The following is a 17,137-nucleotide window of genomic DNA, read 5'->3' as shown; positions in this document are numbered from 1 at the left end:
AGAAAATTTTATTTAGAAAAATATGGGGAGACCACATCTCCTCTCAAAATCTGGCACAAAACACTAGTATTAGCGAAATCAAGGCAAAACTCCCACTTCTCTTCAGTGAGATTTTTTGCCTCAAATGGTTGAAGCCATTTGAAAAGTCACTGTAAAAGCCCTTCCCAGGGTGAACCTGTAAAGGACACAAACTCAAAAACTAGTGGCCCAAGCTAAATTTGGAGAGCTGCCCGACAGCTCCCACCCCTTATAAACCACAGAAAGGCAAGAACAGCACAGTCACCAAAAGAAAAAACAGCATCGAGTCTCTTCAATATAGTTAAAATATATGTGAACCATTCACAGAATTTATTTTTCCAATCCTTGTCCAACAAAGCTCTCCACAAGACTGCACTCTACAGTCCAGCGAGACACTAACCCTCTTTTATCAAATGAGCTAATTTGTGTTCTGCAAAATAACTGTATTTTGCAAACAGACAAGACACATTGCAGCTTCTCAAGCTTTTTTAATCCTTTTGATGAGAACGAGAGGAAAAAAAAAAAAATATCAATAAAAGACTTTGAAGTAATACAGCTTTCTTGGACAGTAGAGAGGAGGTCAAGAACTTGGGCTCTGGAAATACAGCATAAATTCCACGACAAATAGTCCCTGCCTCAACAGCCAAACACTTCAACCTGGGAATGTGCACAGCCTAGAGCCAAGAGCGATGACAACGGTGGTAGGGGAGCAAGATCACCTCCCAACTGCTGGCTTAGCAAGTGAGTTTACAGTAAACAGCACTCACTTCTTCAGCAGAAAGTCTTCCTCACTTCCACCTCCGTGATCCAGCAGTTAAGGGCTTGCAGAAATCATTAACAAGGACAGGTAGAGGCACTTGGTAAAGGATCCGGTTCTAAACCCATTAAAGCCAATAAAAAGACTTTGGTGGTAACTGGCTTAGACCCTGAGTAGGGAATAGAAGCAGTACACAAACCTAGGACAAGTTTTAAATCCGTAAATGTTAGTTGACATTGGAAAAAGACACAATGATTAAAAACCCTGTCTCTCTGACAGGAGGCTAAACCTCTCAAGATCATCTTGTGCATGCATTAGCTAGAAAAAAGTTCACTACATTTTGAGGGAGTCAAGCCTGAAGGATTCTCACTGTTGCCTGAACGGGCACAGCTACTGCTGTATTAATAAAAATTAACAAACAGCCCCCATAACTGACTGTAATGAGATTAAAATCTCGTTTATTACTTGGTCTCTGGAGTGAGGCTGCCAACAGAGCTTCGGAATTTCAGGTGCCTTCAATGTTCTTCACTATTCTTCCACCACCAGTAACTTCAACTGACCCCATTGTTTTTAGGATACCTGAAGAGACAGACTAGTTTACTCAAACCTTCCTGTTGAAATATTTTTATAATTGATCATAATTGCAGGAGACAGACTAGTTTACTCAAACCTTCCTGTGGAAATATTTTTATAATTGATCATAATTGCTCTTTGCGCAGGCATTTCAAAATTGCACAGAGACAAGTCTAAATTGCACCCAAGTACAGGAAAACAATTATGACATCCAAGCATTGTCCTATTATCTCTTTCTTCTTTACCACAGTGTATTTAATGACCTAAGAAAGTTACAAAAGCAACTTTAAATTACATTTACATATATAAACTAATTAAATATATTTAGCTAACACTGAGAAAAGAAAATCCCAAGCAATATAAAGACAAAAAAACACAATGAGATGACTGATTCTAGAATAATTTAAGACTTTTTATCATCTCTGGATGTAGCAATCGAGTGAACACTCCCCTACTGAAGTATTACTTGTAGTTAGAGCACCACCGAAAGCTCATCTTATTATTCTCATTTTAGAACAGTGAAGGAGCAATTAGTCTGGCATTAACTTCTGCAGTTTTTAATTAAGATCTATATTCTGGGAGAACAATTTTATTACTTACTCCACTTTTTTTTGGCTGCTTATTTCAGTAAGCAGCAAAATTCCTAGAAACTTCAGCGGCATTGGGATTTTTAATACCAAAAGCACAGATTTGTTAAGACACCAGAAGACAAAAATGGTTAAGAAGCGTGGCTTGGAAGATAATATTAAAAAAAAAAAAAGATATGCAGATAGCTATGTACATGTATGTTTAAACTCATTCAAGATGAAGGAAACTCACAGCTTAAAATTCATGTGGCACGTTAAGGTATCCGGTTGAACGCTGTCAATTAATTTTCTAGTCACATGTGGTGGACACATATTCACAAAGACTAAAATAAATAACAGCTACTTTATTACCTAAGAATACTTTAAAGTGTGGTATTTCCTGACAACGCTTAGAGAGAGAATCATCAAGTAAAAGAACGCAAAGGTCGTAAGAACTTGTGAAACCCTGATGACTTCCTAATTTCCACTTAGTTTTCTCATGATGGGGCTGTCGGGTTCAGCGTTAGTGAAAATACTTCCTACAACCACGTGAGTGCCCCAGATGTTGTGACGAATAACTTTGCAGCAGCCGAGATCATCAACGGAAAATCCCAAGTGGCGGTAGCGTTCGTCTGTTTCAAACAGAGTGTTGTTTGTGTAAGGTCCAAAAAACTAGGTGGAAAAAAGAAAAAAAAATAGTTCTTTCCTGTGAACGTTTCCAAGAGTATTTAAAGTGTCAGAACTATCCCTTTTTAAAACCAAACCCAAGCCCAGAAGTACCAGTTATGACTGCTGGAGGAAATTTTATGTAGTTTTATTCATGAAATCTACACAGGAAACTAAGTGGAGCAGTTCTGGTTATACTGGTAGCCCATATTTAAAGATTTCTACTTCTACAGGCACTAAGGATAGAACCCCTCTGTGAAAACAGCAAAAAAAAGACAAGTACCTTATCAATGAACCCCCTTATCAATGAGCTCCTTGAAGGATCTTTTATGAAAGATGCTTTGAGGAGCAAAAATGTGTATAAATTGGAAACAGGTATTTCAGTTGCTTTATCTCAGGAGGAAGCTTCTGACCAGAAGCCTACTACTCCTGATGAACAGGTTATTGGTCAGGTTGTTACCACTGAATTGGAGCCCAGAGACAGAACCCTTCTTTCATCAATCCGTAACTATTCCATAAATGCATGGAACTTTTGGGAAGCTTTTAAGCCCTAGAGACACCTTCAACTGCCTATTCACCTTGTAAACACCCCCTGTTAAATGCTGTTGCCTCTACTGACCCAATAAATCACTGCCTTTCACAGTGTTTTTATTTAAAAATTTTAAAGTGTCAGAACTATCCCTTTTTAAAACCAAACCCAAGCCCAGAAGTACCAGTTATGACTGCTGGAGGAAATTTTATGTAGTTTTATTCATGAAATCTACACAGGAAACTAAGTGGAGCAGTTCTGGTTATACTGGTAGCCCATATTTAAAGATTTCTACTTCTACAGGCACTAAGGATAGAACCCCTCTGTGAAAACAGCAAAAAAAAGACAAGTACCTTATCAATGAACCCCCTTATCAATGAGCTCCTTGAAGGATCTTTTATGAAAGATGCTTTGAGGAGCAAAAATGTGTATAAATTGGAAACAGGTATTTCAGTTGCTTTATCTCAGGAGGAAGCTTCTGACCAGAAGCCTACTACTCCTGATGAACAGGTTATTGGTCAGGTTGTTACCACTGAATTGGAGCCCAGAGACAGAACCCTTCTTTCATCAATCCGTAACTATTCCATAAATGCATGGAACTTTTGGGAAGCTTTTAAGCCCTATACACACCTTCAACTGCCTATTCACCTTGTAAACACCCCCTGTTAAATGCTGTTGCCTCTACTGACCCAATAAATCACTGCCTTTCACAGTGTTTTTATTTAAAAATGCACTAAACAGCTTTGCCATGGTTATGTTTATGATATGGGTTTAACAGTTAGCTTCTATCAAAGCTTGAGCATATATGTATTTTTGTCTGAGAACTTTCTCAATTCTCCCTCATAAGTTTTAAGACTCTGTCATGTTTTGCAGGTGTCTTGGTAAGAAACTGTCAGCTCCTCCAGAGAACTGGTGTAATCTGATAATAAATGCCAAGGCTGTTTAATAGGAACAAGCTATTCATTTTCTCTGCGTAACAAAGATATAATTAATTGAGTGCAAAAAGACCTTTTCAAACCCTCCATCTACACAAACAGGTATCAGGACACCAGGTCACATTGGTAGGGTAAAGCCAGCCTGTAGTACACTGACCAGGAGCTTTTGGGCATAAAATTTCTACAATTACCCCAAAATTCAGCTTCTTTGGAGAACAATGTTCTCCAAAACGCCAACTGCAACGACAGCTGACACAGTGTGGGAACAGGCCCATATCATACCTTAATTTATCTTAACAGCTTTGGGGCAACATGGAAAAGTTGGATTTAACCCATAAAGAACACAAATACCACTGCTAATTAGGAACACAACAGCATCCATTGCATATTCCACACAGCACATAACTTACTGCCAGTCCTGAGGTTGGATCAATGAAGTCAGCCCAATAGCCTTCAGAACAAATTGCATAGCAAATTTCCTTGGCACCATTAATGAACTTAAAACAAAATAAAGAAAAAAAAGGATATCAAATGGGACTTTCGTTACGTACACATCAGAACACATATAAAATACTCCAAAATGAGGAAGCATAGATTTCTTTTGGCCTCCACTAATAAATGAGAAATTCAGCATACTTGCAATAAAAATATTAATAATATTAAGAGGATTAGAATGGCATACATTAGGCTACTCCAATCACGTGAGATTTAAAAGTGTTCCTTGTGCCAGTCAGTAATGGATTAACAGCTTCTACAAGGAATAATATAATTGCTTTGATTATTCATGCAGATTGCAATCATACCTGTTATCCTCTTTAAGAAGTCAACCATTACTGCAGGTATTCCTGCGTTATTTCCACGAGTTTACAGATCTCACCTAAACTCCACAAATTCAACACTAGATGTAGCATTAAATATATTTTTATAAATATATGAAAAATACAGTTTTGCTGTAAGGTCTTATCTCAGCCAACAGGACAGTTCTTATATAGTTCTTCCTGCACTAAATAAAGTTTTAGTTCTGCATCATGGCAGCAAACACTTCCATAAGCAGTTGACTGTTACACCAATCTACATGAATTTTGTAAGGTCTTATCTCAGCCAACAGGACAGTATTATGTAGTTCTTCCTGCACTAAATAAAGTTTAAGTTCTGCATCATGGCAGCAAACGCTTCCATAAGCACTTGACTGTTATACCAATCTTGTTGTAATTAACCAGTGGTCAGGATGAAGGATGATTTCAAACTCTCCCTCTATTTAACAATCAAAGTTGTAGGTCATGTTTCAGTTACACCAGCTGATGTTCCTGAAAATAGCAACATGCCAAGAAGTTTCCTATTCTGTAATGTGTCAAAAAACTCCCTTCTCTGAAGAGACAGTTAAAAGAATCTAACTTTTTTTTTTAGCAAACATCTCACATCAGCTACTTTGATAACTTAAGCTTGTATTTTAAAAAATCTTTGGTGTTCAGTTGCAGTTATTTGTTAGTCAGATATGGGAAGAAAATTCAACCAGGTAGATTTAACACTGTGCTCTGACATCACAACACAGAGCACAAAATAATTACACAACCTACAGATTACACAGCACATTTTTTCCACAGGTAAATCAGCAAGAACAGGAGACCTCAGTGATGTGCTTTTAATCACTTAGACAAGCAGTTTTCAACCTGTGTTATGAGGGCCAGCAGGGCCCCACAGAAAACATCTGAAGAAGCCTGCCAAGGTGAGTGGGGAAAAAAAAAACCAGAAAAAAAAGTCAAGATACATGATGGTTCTAAAATCACCCATACACTCTGAGAAAAACACATCCAAGTGCAAAAATCTAAACAGCTGAATACACTGGTTTAGAGTAAAGCACAAATAGAACTCACACAGCTTCCTCAAAACGTGAAAAAAATTTCCTAATCTCATTAAAAAAATATTTTAACTTCAGAATAAATGAATATTTCAGTGCCCTTGGTAGCACAAGGTTTCAAGTTTATAGAAATATTACAGTTACCCAGCTTCAGTTCCTCAATGGTCCAAAATATGGGATGTTTATCCTTTACAGCAACCTGTTCTGTATTTTGAAATTCGATGGCTCTGATGATTAACTATGCTTCAACTGTAAATTAAGTCACTAGTGTAAGCAAACCACCTGAAGACAGTATTTTAGGCATTTCTGATGCAGTACATCTTTTGATCCAGTGCTGCAACAACCCCTCGGCAATCACTTCAAGTGAGGTTAATAAACACTTGAGATTCACCACTGTAAACACTGAGATTTGGCTGTAAATAACCCTCATTACTTTAGCACAAGCCTCTCACATTAAATTAGTATTTTTAAGGTTACTTCTAACCATCTCTGAAGCAAACAAACAGACCATTTTCTTGTGAATTTGCTGTTAGTAACCTTTAGGCCAGGAGGTTACATCCAACATCCTAACACCCCTACAATGACTATATTAGACTTGACAGGGAGGTGCACAAGGAAGAAAGATGCCAATTAACATATAATTAGACCAGATTACAAGGCCAAAGACCAACAGACCAGAAATAATTCAAAGAGAAGAACACACTAAAATGAAGGGAATTTTAATTTGTGTGTAATCTTTACGTTGATCCTTTAGACTGCTTCTTCCTTTTTGTATGGTAACCCTTACACTGCTTTACACAGGCCACACTTGCAGTTTACAGTAGTGAAAAGTGAAAATTGGACTATTTTCCAATTCATGTGACCTTCAATATACAGACGTTGATCCTTTAGACTGCTTCTTCCTTTTTGTGGGGTAACCCTTACACTGCTTTACAGAGGCCACACTTGCAGTTTACAGCAGTGAAAAGGACATTACTGGACTATTTTCCAATTCATATGACCCTCAATATATAATATGAGGGCCAGCAGGGCCCCACAGAAAACAATCTGAAGAAGCCTGCAAAGGTGAGTGGAAAAAAAGAACCAACAGAAAAAAAGGTGAAGATATGTGATGGTTCTAAAACCACCCATACACTCTGAGAAAAACATGTCCAAGTGCAAAAATCTAAACAGCTGAATACACTGGTCTAGAGTAAAGCACAAACAGAACTCATACAGCTTCCTCAAAACGTGAAAAAAATTTCCTAATCTCATAAAAAAATATTTTAACTTCAGAATAAATGAATACTTCAGTGCCCTTGGTAGCACAAGGTTTTAAGTTTATAGAAATATTACAGTTACCCAGCTTCAGTTCCTCAGTGGTCCAAAATATGGGATGTTTATCCTTTACAGCAACCTGTTCTGTATTTTGAAATTCGATGGCTCTGATGATTAACTATGCTTCAACTGTAAATTAAGTCACTAGTGTAAGCAAACCACCTGAAGACAGTATTTTAGGCATTTCTGATGCAGTACATCTTTTGATCCAGTGCTGCAACAACCCCTCGGCAATCACTTCAAGTGAGGTTAATAAACACTTGAGATTCACCACTGTAAACACTGAGATTTGGCTGTAAATAACCCTCATTACTTTAGCACAAGCCTCTCACATTAAATTAGTATTTTTAAGGTTACTTCTAACCATCTCTGAAGCAAACAAACAGACCATTTTCTTGTGAATTTGCTGTTAGTAACCTTTAGGCCAGGAGGTTACATCCAACATCCTAACACCCCTACAATGACTATATTAGACTTGACAGGGAGGTGCACAAGGAAGAAAGATGCCAATTAACATATAATTAGACCAGATTACAAGGCCAAAGACCAACAGACCAGAAATAATTCAAAGAGAAGAACACACTAAAATGAAGGGAATTTTAATTTGTGTGTAATCTTTACGTTGATCCTTTAGACTGCTTCTTCCTTTTTGTGGGGTAACCCTTACACTGCTTTACAGAGGCCACACTTGCAGTTTACAGCAGTGAAAAGGACATTACTGGACTATTTTCCAATTCATATGACCCTCAATATATAAATGACAATCCCACAGGATGATTTTTATTAGTTTTAGAAAAATTTTAACGGATAATATATAGAAATGTTGTATTTTGAGATGCTAAGAAGGTCGGGTGGTGAACACTGACACCTGCTGGTGCACACACAGAAAAATAAGTTTGAAGAATGTGAAATAAAGTGATTGTCAGAGAGACCTCTAGTGGCAACAGAACAAGACAAAGTTCATGAGGATGGCTAAGATGCAAGAAATATAACTCATACTCAAGCTAAAAGCATTAGCTAGATCCATTATCAGAATGGAAAACTCAGAGCAACCACTTCTTACAAGTAAGGACACGCTCATGGACAGACTCCGTACTGGAATCTCAGTTAAGCCACAGAAAAATAAAGAGGGAAGAGAAATCCTACAAAATAAGTTGTACTAAAGCTGGAGTAAGTTGAGAATACAAGCCACAGAAAAATAAAGAGGGAAGAGAAAAATGAGTTGTACTAAAGCTGAAATAAGTTGAGAATATAGTTGCTGCCCTTTAACTGCAACAGGACAACAATCAAGTGCCTTTTAATAATTTACTGTAGCATTTTACAACATTTTAGCATACTTTTGACTCACCCGAGTATAAAGAATGTAATAGTTGTATGAGACATGTACACTAAAATGAAGGGAATTTTAATTTGTGTGTAATCTTTACGTTGATCCTTTAGACTGCTTCTTCCTTTTTGTGGGGTAACCCTTACACTGCTTTACAGAGGCCACACTTGCAGTTTACAGCAGTGAAAAGGACATTACTGGACTATTTTCCAATTCATATGACCCTCAATATATAAATGACAATCCCACAGGATGATTTTTATTAGTTTTAGAAAAATTTTAACGGATAATATATAGAAATGTTGTATTTTGAGATGCTAAGAAGGTCGGGTGGTGAACACTGACACCTGCTGGCGAACACACAGAAAAATAAGTTTGAAGAATGTGAAATAAAGTGATTGTCAGAGAGACCTCTGGTGGCAACAGAACAAGACAAAGTTCATGAGGATGGCTAAGATGCAAGAAATATAACTCATACTCAAGCTAAAAGCATTAGCTAGATCCATTATCAGAATGGAAAACTCAGAGCAACCACTTCTTACAAGTAAGGACACGCTCATGGACAGACTCCGTACTGGAATCTCAGTTAAGCCACAGAAAAATAAAGAGGGAAGAGAAATCCTACAAAATAAGTTGTACTAAAGCTGGAGTAAGTTGAGAATACAGTTGCTGCCCTTTAACTGCAACAGGACAACAATCAAGTGCCTTTTAATAATTTACTGTAGCATTTTACAACATTTTAGCATATTTTTGACTCACCCGACTATAAAGAATTTAATAGTTGTATGAGACACGTGTAGAGTAGTCAAAAAGCTACAAAGCTGGACGTTACCTCCATTTTATCAGTAAAAGTACATAGTAGCTCAAAAACACTTTAAAAAGTAAAATGCTATATTCCTACCAGAGCTACAAATGGAGCAAAATAAGTAGTTCACAGAAGATTCATCTACAAACAAAAACAAGCTGATGCTACTGTCAGCTACTTACATTTTCTACCAGCATTTCTCTCTCATCCTCCACTTCCTGACTCCATACAGTCATATCATTTTTAGTCTTCTGGGTAACAGTTAATACTGTTAAACGGTTGGCATTCACTTCTGGAAACATTGATTCAAAGTCTAAAAAAAAAAATAAAATAAATTGAAATCAGCATGTTATGGCCTGCTCTTATATTTTACTTACAATTTTTCTGTTTTTGACAAAGTATTGACCCTACTTTAGAGCCTTCCTTTCATTTAAAACCAAGATAGATGTGTGTTTTTAATGTCACAACCAGCAAACAGCATGCTGGTTTGAAATGCTGACTTTGCTTTTGTAGGAACTAAAGCATCTCAGTAAGGTTCTGTTAAAAGCAACTCAAGCAATGGAGTTTGCTATTCCAGGATCTCTAATTGCAAGATGATAAAAGCCCTGCTACTCTGCATATTTCAGGACGTGCAGACAAGTGTCTTCTCTTGCAAAGATATAACAAGTATAGTAATGTTTTAGTATTTTTAATTGAACACCTCCACAGTTCTCCACACACATTAAGATGTGAACACTCTTTATTTTCTGACTAAGCCACGTGGAATGATACACACTGATTTTTACATTAAATCTGTTTGTTGAAATGCCTCAGATCCCCTTCGTAGGTAGTAGTGTACTGTGGGCATGAGTTGTGACAGTTCTTCCCCTGTGAAGGAGAAGGCCCAAGCCATCATGATTCTCTCTTTACATGATCTACTGGACAACAGGCTTCATGGACCTTTATTTTCAGCATGGAAGGAAAAAACACTTTCCAATATTAAAAGTCCGAAGTTCACTTTTCTTACTCTCTGCAAATTCTGCTCTCTTCAGCATCTAGACCAAGATTTCCGCCAGATTTCAGTATATCACTTTTAAAATTAGAAGATTTTATCCCAATTTTATTTCAATCATTTCCTCCTTGAACAAATTAAAGACAGATACAAAAGAAATTCTTTCCATAGTTTAATAATTTCTATTTTCTATTTTACTGAAAAGCAGTGCTAAAAGATTTGATTTTGTTACAAACTGTTTTTTTGGGCAATGAATTGGCTCCAGAATCTACCAGATAGTAAGAAAACAGGCAAAAGTTAGTCCCCACCCCAGCTGATCTTGAATTTAAACGCTACTGAATTCAGTTTCAGTTTTCATTTTATAGCATGCATTTTTCTTTCGTGAAATAACAAATTAAAGACAGATACAAAAGAAATTCTTTCCATAGTTTAATAATTTCTATTTTCTATTTTACTGAAAAGCAGTGCTAAAAGATTTGATTTTGTTACAAACTGTTTTTTTGGGCAATGAATTGGCTCCAGAATCTACCAGATAGTAAGAAAACAGGCAAAAGTTAGTCCCCACCCCAGCTGATCTTGAATTTAAATGCCACTGAATTCAGTTTTGGTTTTCATTTTATAGCATGCATTTTTCTTTCGTGAATTATTAACTCTGGATTACCCTTTTCTCTGACTCAGAGCATTTATGTACATATTTTCACATTTTAAAAAGTTGTAATTTCTTAGCTACCCCAAAAAAGTGGAAATATACCTTTTCGTAACAGTCCCCACCCCAGCTGATCTTGAATTTAAATGCCACTGAATTCAGTTTTGGTTTTCATTTTATAGCATGCATTTTTCTTTCGTGAATTATTAACTCTGGATTACCCTTTTCTCTGACTCAGAGCATTTATGTACATATTTTCACATTTTAAAAAGTTGTAATTTCTTAGCTACCCCAAAAAAGTGGAAATATACCTTTTCGTAACAGCTCAGGACAAGCTTGTACCGCACATTCTACCTTGGCATTTTCAAAGTAAGTTTCAGCGCTATTTATTTGCTGTTTCTGAGGAACATCAGCACCCTGAGAAAAACAAAAACTGTGACTTTCCCATTCGTTACTGTGTACCAGGAATAACAATATACAAATATAAAACAATACAATATAAAAAACTTTTAAGCTTTATGTATTATCGTCACTGTATTACCTCATAGCCTTAAGCAATATAGAAATTTTTGAAAAAATTTGAAACAATGGCCTCAAGTATTCAATACAACTGCAATTGACAGATTTCAGACACCCACACATTACCCAACTAAAATAAAACTTTATTTTAAAGTTACACAACAGTTCTAGAGCGCTGAACTACCAGTATTTTCAGCTTTAGCTTGAAAAGCTAAAAGCAGAAAAAATGCTAACTGGAGAAGCAGAACCGTTTTCCAGTAATACCATTTTTATTCTTTACAGCTTTTTAGTTCTCCAGTTTCTAAAAAGAAAAAAAAACCCCAACCCAAAATAAACAACCTCCCCTAAACTCTAGATTCTTGTGGTTAAGTAATAAATGGGGCACCTGTAAGTTAGATATATAGCATTTAAGCTTAAAAAGCCCTTAAGAAGGTATTAACAGCAGTTGCCTCCTTTGGGATACCAATTACTACGTAATAGGTGTAGAATGCCCTAATACAGTTTTTCTAGCTCTAACCATGACATAACTTACAAGGAATTTCAGTTAAGTTTCTCTACAACCGAAATGAACTACTCAACATTGTAATTAAGTCCTACCTAATGCCTGCCTTTGTCCAAAACTTCTCCCTAGAGGAAAACTATTACATTGAAAACAGTGTGGCTAGCATTTTTATTCCAGAAGTTAGTATTAAAGAATAGGGAAGAAAATAGCCCAAAAAACCCAACAAAAAAAACCCAAAACAACAACAGACAAACAACAGACACGAAGTGCAGTTTCAATACATGTGTTTCTATATCTTTCTTGTATTATTATTGCAAAGTCCTTGGGACAAATCAGTTGGTATTTTAAGGCAGACAAACCACGCAGTGGTTTGGTAAATCCCTTTTCTTCCTAACTATAGGGTGCTGTTCTTACCAAGAATGGTAGTTCATTGTGATTTCTTGCCTACTACTCCCGTTCTATCCAGCTAAACACCACCTCCATAGCCCGTACGCCCAGTAGACACACTGTCATCAAGAGACTATGACCATTTTCCAAAGATCGACACCACTTTCTCACAGTGCTAAGCTGACAAGCTGACTCTTGTTGACTGCTTCCTGAACACCACTTGCAAAACCTGTCTCTGCTCTTTCCAGTTTCTCCCTTTCCTTTCAGACAAGTTGCCCCAGGCGTTTTACTGTACAAGAAATATTGATGGAAAGTGAATGTGCATTCAGTGCACCTGGTTTGCACGAAACAAACAGAAGACTAGAATTTTCTCTTGGGCTTTTAACAGAAAGCGCGATCCACACAAGCTGAAAACAGAACCTGGGGAGCTCACTAGAAGCTTTGTATTCCAAAATGTTCAGAAAACACATGTTACATTTAAAAAAAAGAAACAAAAGCAAAGCCCACCACTATCCAGCATTTTTACAATGGAGATTTGCGAGCTGACTTCCAGTGCCTGAGCATGTCACAAATTCAGAGAGCCTGGAAAGCTGAGTCAGCAGCCAGCAGCACCAAACATCTGTCAAAATGCTGCTATGGCACTAGCAATTATCAAGCTGCTTGTTGTTAATAATGCATCTGACTGGCTGCAATCTCTGTCATCACCAAAACGCAGTCTCATTGTGAAGCCTGAAGTACCTCGATCTGCCGCTGATGGCTGTCAGAACTAAGCAGGCAGACCTTAAACACCCTCCAAACTATGTAAGTTCAGATCCATTCCATGAAATACTGAAGAAACTACCAATTCCATTTGATAAAAGGTGGGGAGAGACTTGAAACAGCAAGTTTTGAAACAGAAGTTTTCTTTTCCCATACCCATAAATTAAGTCACTAATAAAATGCTACCTCACCAAGCACTGCTTAGTCAAAAAGCCACACCCTGAAATATTTCCTTCTCCTAAAAGAGAAAACTTCAGCTAGGTTCTATGCAGTATCTATTCATCCCAGTCAAAGTTCATCTTTCAAAACCATCTAGAAAATCAACAATCTCTTTTTTCAGGAGGAAGATAGATTAGTTATGTTTCTCTTAGACAAGAAATACCAGTTTCACATAGATGAAGCCTGTTCTTACCTGAAATTCATTTATGTATTGTGCCATTACAAATTCATGCCTTTCACTTGCTGAAGGCTCTGCTAATATATCAGGCAAACTTTTGGAAACTTGGTTTTTCTTCTGAGAAGCAGTGCCATTTAGGTGACAGTCAAACCCGATATTACCAGGCAACTGGAATCTCTGGTCCTGAGGACCAAATGGACCCATTACTTCATCCGGCCACACAGTTCTTGGACCTGAAAAAGTCAAGCCCTTGCTTTAGTCATCACATCTAAAAGGAAAGAAAAAAAAAAACCAGAAAAACAAAGAGAAGAAAAATCCACTCCCATATATCTGTATTTGATCACAATCACATATAACCAAAGTAGCCACAATGCACAAGTAAAAATAAGGCCCCTGACACAAAAAGCACACTTCAGAATCCCCAAATTTATATAGGGTACAAATTTCTGATAGCACACAAATTCAAAGAAAATGAATTTGCTTTTTCTTACATAAATCAGGAGGTGTAGCAGCGACATGAGGCTCATCTGAGCCAGAGGAACCTGCTGTAGAAAAAGCCTTGGGATTTACAACTCTTTTGACTAAGGAATAAAACCCTGGTAGGTAGGTGACCAATCTTGCTCTGTTACAGAGCACCTGAGAAGACAAAAACAAAATAAGTATTACACACTGCTAGCAAAAATACTAGTTTAAGTACAGCTTTGTGGATCACAAGACAAAACCTCACTCAGTTATCAAATTACAGTTTTAATTATGATGAACTTTGTTTTTGTAAAATCAAGTTTTAAGAGTATTTTGTTATTACTTTTCTATTTTACTAGTAATAGCATTCTAAATAAAGGAAAAGCCTTGAAAATACTTATTGAAAGGCCTTCTCATGTGAGGAAAAAAAACCTGAGAAGTTTAAATAGCACCATGGAAACTCCACAATTTTGGATAGGGATCATTTCCATGATTATTTCCATGCATGCCATTGTTTCCATGATTATCACATTTCCGTTGTGGGACTGATTATCAGAAATAACTAGAAATGTTGTTAATTAAGTAAATGCTGATACTGGAGATGTTTAACTTGAAGGCTAGCTCAAATGTTAGCCAGCTTATACTCCTACTTCTTAAAAGACTGGAGAGAGACACAATATAGTATCACTGCATATGAAAATAGGTAGGTATGCTAATTTCAGCTTCTTTCCTTTGCTCTCAAAACCCATAAATATTTAAGATGTGCAAAACTGAAGTTAGTGTGGCCAATGTCATTTAGATTCCCAAACTTGGTACATTCACTTATTTATAAACAAGCGTTACTGCAATTGGACCAGCATCGTGGGGAAGATGCCAAAAAGCCACAAAACCTTTATGAATTCTGTGGTCTTGGAATACACCAGAAAATTTGCTTCCCACCATAAAGTTCTACTGTCAACCTAACTTTCAACTGCTGAAGATGATTCTATTGGATGCTTGTTCAGCCACACTGCAAACAGAAAATGATGCAACGCTGTCTCCCCGAGGATGTAAATGGTCTTAACAACAGGGCTCCACAGAGCTCGTACCTCCTCACCAGAGAGATTAACTCTGAGGCCAAATAATATTATCTTACCTAGTAATATTGATGTATTGAGCAACTGTTACAGGGGGGGGGGGGAAGGGGTGTGTGTGTGTTTGTTGTGTAGTGGGGTTTTTTTGCCAGGTGATGCGATTAAACTGAAACATCCGATCTATTTTTTTTATACTTTAAAAATAGATTGACAACTGTCATGATGCATTTACACAGACACAACAGAAAAATAACAACTCATACACTCAAAGCAGAGAGTTGAAAGGGCAATTAGAAAATAATTAAAGAATGCTTAACTCTAGTAAAAAACTACCAATGCTCTTGCATACAGCTGCACAAAAACATGCTGGAAAATATACATCCCACCTACCATTGCACGTGTGCTTTTGTAAACCTTTATTTTCCAGGTGAGAGAAAGAAATTCTTTTGAGAAACTGACATAAAGGGATTTACTCTGTGCTGTATTCTTGATTCTATAAAAGTTTATGTGTGTGTTTGCCACTAAACATGTATGCAACAAGGTTACTTCAGAAAGAGTTAAATAATGGTACTATTTGTATGTTTAAAATAAAAACTCTATTCAGACCTAAGCCAATAAGCATGTTTCTTACGTACCCCTTCTGCATAAATGTACGTTTAATAAGTTCTGTCAACATTGTGAAGACTCAAATGCATAAAGGCACGTTTGATTTTAGGACTTAAATCAAATATTTACAAGTTAAGGCCTGAAGCTGCCTAGTTCTAAAATACTGCTAGGTTTAAGAAGTTCCTGTAACAACAACAAAAGTCTGCCGATTCCACTTAAACGCTTCTTCCTCTATTATGTAAAAGCACTATTGAAATTAGCTTTTGCATAATGATTACATTGCAGGTAAAACAGATGTAAACAATCACAGCTGACACGCAATTACAAGAAAAGAGCATTTTTCCTTATAATCAGCATCACTTAACGCGGAGATGTCAGCGTTAATTACAGGCGTGTTGACTGCGCTCCCTTACGCAAATATTTACACACCGCGCATTACCCAAGCGAAAAAAACACCGCTGAAATCAATACATTATTCATGTCTCCATGGCAAAACCGAATCAATAAAGGGCGTTTTATTCTTCTGTCTGAAAAGAGCTTGGTGAACTCGAGTGTTTCATCTTATGACATTAAATATAAATAAACGAAACCAAAACCAGCCGGATCCCGCTCAACCCTCTTAGTTACTCACATTGGCCATTGCAGACGGCGGACTCCTCTCTCCGACAGGCCCCTGGAAGAGAAGCGAACTCACTGGGGCCTCCGAGGCACCGGCCGGACCGGGGCTGCCCCCTCCCTCACCCCCCGGCCCCACAGAGGCCTCGCCTCCTGCCCGCCCCCTCCCGCTTCCCCGACAACGCCCCCGCAAACCACCGCCGGGCTGCCCGCTCGTTACAGGCGCGGCCGCCCGCGGCTAAGGCTGCCAGCGACGGGAGGGGAGTGAAAAACACCAGGGGCACCGGAGCCGCCGCCCCGCCAGCCCCTCTCACCTCTTCCTGCAAAATGGCGCCGGCCGCCCTCCCCGGCGCGACGCACCCTCGCGACGGGCGTGCGTCCCGCCCGTGGCCAAGCCGAGCGAGACGATCCACCGACACCTCGATTAGCGGTGCCGAGGGAGCAGGCACAGAGAGAGGCGGGGCGAGCCGTTCGGCGGTCGATTGGTTGGGTCGGCGGGAAGGCACGGAGAGGAGCGGCAGGGGCCGGCGGGCGGTGTGTTGCGGCGGGGCCGGCGGCGGCGGCGCCTCAGGGCGGTCGGTCGGTCGGTCGCACCCGGGACGGGGGTTTCTCCTTGTCTCGGTGCCGTGTCTCCTCGGGGTTGCGGGGTCCGCACCGGCTCGCCCCTCACCGGCGGTGCAGTACCTGTCGGGTGCGCCAGGAGTCAGTCATGTCACGCCCGCCGGGCTGCAGGCACACCGCCCCCCCCACCGCCGGGGCTCTGTGGGGCCGGGGGGTGCGGTGAAATCGAAAATGAATAAAAGAAGGTGTGTTTTTATTGAAAGAAACG

The 17,137-nt window shown here is 38.6% G+C and overlaps 1 protein-coding gene across 1 annotated transcript; it reads right to left on the bottom strand.

The window, feature by feature from the left end:
• Positions 1-1,585: 1,585 nt before the first annotated feature.
• MMADHC (methylmalonic aciduria (cobalamin deficiency) cblD type, with homocystinuria) lies at positions 1,586-16,736 on the bottom strand. Its single transcript, XM_014951339.1, has 8 exons — positions 16,623-16,736; positions 16,325-16,366; positions 14,044-14,188; positions 13,568-13,785; positions 11,300-11,405; positions 9,534-9,664; positions 4,455-4,541; positions 1,586-2,586 (listed from the first exon to the last, which is right to left on the bottom strand). The coding sequence occupies exons 2-8, from the start codon at positions 16,331-16,333 to the stop codon at positions 2,392-2,394; spliced, it is 891 nt and encodes a 296-aa protein (XP_014806825.1). The 5' UTR covers positions 16,334-16,366; positions 16,623-16,736; the 3' UTR covers positions 1,586-2,391.
• Positions 16,737-17,137: the final 401 nt, after the last annotated feature.

The sequence above is a fragment of the Calidris pugnax genome, unplaced genomic scaffold (genome assembly GCF_001431845.1).
Source record: "Calidris pugnax isolate Ruff unplaced genomic scaffold, ASM143184v1 scaffold190, whole genome shotgun sequence".
NCBI lineage: Eukaryota > Metazoa > Chordata > Aves > Charadriiformes > Scolopacidae > Calidris > Calidris pugnax.
The sequence above is the reverse complement of the archived record's forward strand: the minus strand, read 5'-3'. Positions and strand labels throughout refer to the sequence as shown.

What these genes read in the sequence shown, in the direction of transcription:
- MMADHC (XM_014951339.1), bottom strand. An exon ending in TGCTACACCTCCTGATTTAT is followed by an intron (nt 13,786 to 14,043) that starts GTAAGAAAAAGC and finishes TGACTTTTTCAG; the next exon opens with GTCCAAGAACTGTGTGGCCG. An exon ending in AATACATAAATGAATTTCAG is followed by an intron (nt 11,406 to 13,567) that starts GTAAGAACAGGC and finishes TGTTTTTCTCAG; the next exon opens with GGTGCTGATGTTCCTCAGAA.